Below are 4,044 nucleotides of genomic sequence, written 5' to 3' on the forward strand. Positions count from 1 at the left end.
GTGAACTGTCGGCCATGGTCTGTTGGGCTGGGCCGACTACAGTGTATTTTCAAAAAATAAATAAATAAGTATTAACATATTTAATATGCTTTCACATGCACCTAAGTAGGGGTGGTTATTCAATTTTATATCATCTTTTTGCTTAATACGAAAGATTCAAATTTTAAGATAATATAAACATAAATCAATTCAGAATATTAGAATGTCTGAAAGGAAAAAAAAACCTAAAATACGAAATACTAGAAGTTATTATTAATAATATATACTATTAGATTAGAATATTTGAATAAATATCAGTGTTAATAACATATAATAATAATTTACATATTAGATATAATTTGATTTTTTAGATTTAAAAAAATATAATTGAACCAAAATCTGAATTTTAATGATAAATAAATCTCATCACATTCAAATCTGAATCGAATTTAATATTTCAATCAATTCAGAATATTAGAATGTCTGAAAGGAAAAAAAAAACAAAAATACGAAATACTAGAAGTTATTATTATTAATATATACTATTAGATTAGAATATTTGAATAAATATCAGTGTTAATAACATATAATAATAATTTACATATTAGATATAATTTGATTTTTTAGATTTAAAAAAATATAATTGAACCAAAATCTGAATTTTAATGATAAATAAATATCATCACATTCAAATCTGAATCGAATTTAATATTTCAATTAGGCTAGTTATTTTTTTATTTTTTACAAAATAATTACAAATAAACTCTTATACCATAGATAGGAATGCCAAGAGGACTCGAACTCGGCACCTTATGCAATAATGTCTAAACTCATTGCCGCTAGGACAAAGGCTCTGGACTTTCAATTAGACTAGTTAAACTACACATATCTTGCTCACGCTTATTGTAAATTTACAAAAAATGCACATGTCTTCTAAATCAAGGCATTAATTCGTTTTTAACCTAATACATAATAAAATTAAGAAAGCCCAAAGCCTAACTAATTATTTAAATACGGAGTATAAATTAATCTTTAACATATTTTATTAAATAAAACATTCCATAAACAACTATATTTATAATTAAGTGAAACTCGTATATTAACAAAGTTAAACCTAATTTATGAAATCGCGCCTCAATACGACGTCGTCTTCTTCCAGAATTTCGCCGCCTCCAAAAATTCGTCTATGCTGTTTCTTCTCCCGAAATTGATTCTTCCTCCAACATCAACTTCGTGAATTTTAGTGACAAAGCGTAGAAGTAAGTGAAGTATGTGTTTGGCGTGATTGAAGTTGGAATTTCGGATCAATTATGATCCGCATTGGCTGTTTAAGCTTCTGTATTCCTCTGGATTTCTATTCTGTGAAATAATCATTGCTGTAAACTTGTTTATTCTTCTGGATTTGTCTTTCTATTGATACTCGTTCGTCTGCCTCTCTGCATCAGTCGCCGCCGAGATTAGGCCTTCTCTGTTTCCTATCAATTGAGTTATTTTAGTTGATTATTGTAGACAATTAAATTCAATCTTCTCTGTGATCGCCTTGATTAACTTATTTCAATTTGTGTATATGCTGCAATTTTACATGTTAATGTAGAAGCAGCTCTGTTTCAATCTGCAATTGAATACACTGCAATTTTAGTTGATTATTGTAGACAATTAAATTCAATCTTCTCTGTGATCGCATTGATTAACTTATTTCGATTTGTGTATAGCATCAGCTGCAATTTACGTGTTTATGTAGAAGCAGCTCTGTTTCAATCTGCGATTGAATACACTGCGAAAACACTCTCTTTCTCTTACTGATTGTGTGTTGGGATATAGGAACTCTTTCTTAGGGCATTCCTGTTTGGTTTAAGCATGAACGCAATATGTGTATTTGATTAAATCAATCTTGTTCAGATCAAAAGTGTAAGCATCATGGATCTTGATCCGTTGGCTGGCCCTGCCAAGGTGCCAAGGAAGGTAAGGGCATCGGTGTAGTCCCAATCGTCTGTGTTTGTTGAAATTAGTGATCATCATGTAAAATAGACCTCGATTTGATTGCCCTTTCTTAGGTGAAATATAAGCCAAAAGCTCCTGTCAAGAAAGTAAAGAAAGAAGTCCTTCCTAAAGTGTAATCATCTTAATCCTCGAGTGTTTTGATTCGTATGGCTCAGTTTTAATTACACCTCTTTGATGATTTCTGATATTTGGGTTCAGTGAGAATGAAGAAGATGGCATTGATGAGGCTAAGGCAGAGTATCTTCTGCGCCGCCTTCATGTATTCCCGACTTTCACTATTTTTATGGCAAAGTCTGCAGATGTGGTGCATACCTTGTTAACTTATGCAGAAATGATTTATTTTTACTGTAGGAAACATCTTCAGGTAGGCCGAAGCCTGAAAAGAAAGGTGATCATCTCTTTAGCTTATTTATAGCTTCTTTATAGTGTCTGTATTGGAAATTTTATTGTGATGCTTCCGAAGTTGTTTCTGGTAATTTAGAAAGCAAACAGCTTATTTAGGATCGTTGTTCATCACGAGCAGTTTATGTCGATCATTGCTTTATCCTGATTGTCTTCTTGATTCCAGCTCAACTTGCCCAAGTTGCATTCGGTGTTGGAGAAGCATCTACCTTCAAGTCATATCATCCTTCCAATGGCACATCCTCTGATGGCAAGTCCTTAGAACGTGTAATTTTTTCACTATGATAAAAGTGGACTGATGTCGTTTAACAAAGTGTTTCACATGCAGGGATTCCCAAAGTGGGGAAAGAATATAAAGAACCGTGGGTAAGCAATTTGTGATCAAACCTCTTGTTTGGTGGTTAATAATGTCCTCTACATATGTTTAAGCTTCTTTTACTTATCACAGAATTACTACTCGAATTATCCAGTAACACTTCCCATTAGAAGACCTTATGCAGGAAATCCAGGTACGACGGAGGCAGCTGATTCTCTAGTATACCTTCGTTATGTTTACATTGTTGAATTACCTTTCTAGTGTGTACTACATGTATGAATTTTTTTTCTGAACCTGTAGAAATTCTTGATAAAGAAGAATTTGATGGAGATGAAGGGACACCCGTACCTGAAGAAAATGCAAGAAATGCAGCTCAAGAACTCGGCCTTTTGGTTGATATTTTGTTGCGTTATGAATCTTAAATATACATACCCTTGATATTGGGTTGTGATCTTTCATGATATTGTTGGCAGGATAAAAGTCCGGAGAATAATATGTTCTTCCTTCAGCTACCAAAGATGTTGCCCGGGATAGCACAGTTAGCTGATCCAGAAGCCCCAGAATCTCAAAACCTCACCACTTTGGATTCACTGCCACAAGGATTGATTGGGAAAATGTTGGTTTATAAGAGTGGTGCTGTGAAGATGAAGATTGGAAATGCAATATACAATGTAAGTGTTACACAACACGGCCCTGTTTTTTGTTGGTTTCATTATAGAATTAGGCGTCGATACAGCTGATCGGGAGATGCGTATGCAGGTAACTGCAGGGATGAAGTGCATGTTCTCGCAAGATGTTGTCGCCATCACTGCAGAGAAGAAACTCTGTTGCAACTTGGGAGAGTTGAACAAGCGCGCAGTCGCAACCCTGGACGTTGACAGCATGCTGCAAGGTATGACTGATTTATGATGATTCTTTTGTTCATCAACTTACGAAATTTTTTGCTTGCAAGTTCCGGAATCAATAATCATTGAGCACTATATTTAAAAGAGAAGTTTTGAAATATTACCTTTACTTTTGTACTGTTACACAATGATATTCTCATTGTGTTTAACATATTGGGATATTGTTTTTTATTGACAGATATTCATTTTATCATATGTCAATTCTATTTTCAATATTTGATTAGTAATATCTGATGCTTGCACACACTGAACACACATGTTAAGTTTTGAATTCGAATATTTTCCTTATAGCTTCGAAATATTCAACAAAAACGCAATATTGAAAATTAAATAAAATTTAATTATTTGGCCTTTATTATAAATAAATAGAATAGATATGTCAATGAGATTCTCCATTTTTCTAATTCTTTTTTTCTTATTTGTTATTCACAAGTTTCTATT

The 4,044-nt window shown here is 33.0% G+C and overlaps 1 protein-coding gene across 3 annotated transcripts; it reads left to right on the forward strand.

Annotated features, from left to right (window-relative positions):
* The first annotated feature begins 1,102 nt into the window (after window positions 1-1,102).
* On the forward strand, window positions 1,103-3,796 carry LOC121793401. Of its 3 annotated transcripts, none has more exons than XM_042191404.1 (11): window positions 1,103-1,238; window positions 1,801-1,941; window positions 2,034-2,092; window positions 2,179-2,239; window positions 2,332-2,368; window positions 2,549-2,632; window positions 2,711-2,748; window positions 2,831-2,891; window positions 2,999-3,090; window positions 3,172-3,369; window positions 3,458-3,796. In XM_042191404.1, the coding sequence occupies exons 2-11, from the start codon at window positions 1,897-1,899 to the stop codon at window positions 3,605-3,607; spliced, it is 825 nt and encodes a 274-aa protein (XP_042047338.1). In that variant the 5' UTR covers window positions 1,103-1,238; window positions 1,801-1,896; the 3' UTR covers window positions 3,608-3,796. The 3 variants fall into 3 exon arrangements, with proteins under 3 accessions (XP_042047338.1, XP_042047337.1, XP_042047339.1); XM_042191403.1 differs by having other exon boundaries at window positions 1,879-1,941; XM_042191405.1 differs by lacking the exon at window positions 1,103-1,238 and having other exon boundaries at window positions 1,250-1,941.
* Window positions 3,797-4,044: the final 248 nt, after the last annotated feature.

Source organism: Salvia splendens, chromosome 3 (genome assembly GCF_004379255.2).
Source record: "Salvia splendens isolate huo1 chromosome 3, SspV2, whole genome shotgun sequence".
Taxonomy (NCBI): domain Eukaryota; kingdom Viridiplantae; phylum Streptophyta; class Magnoliopsida; order Lamiales; family Lamiaceae; genus Salvia; species Salvia splendens.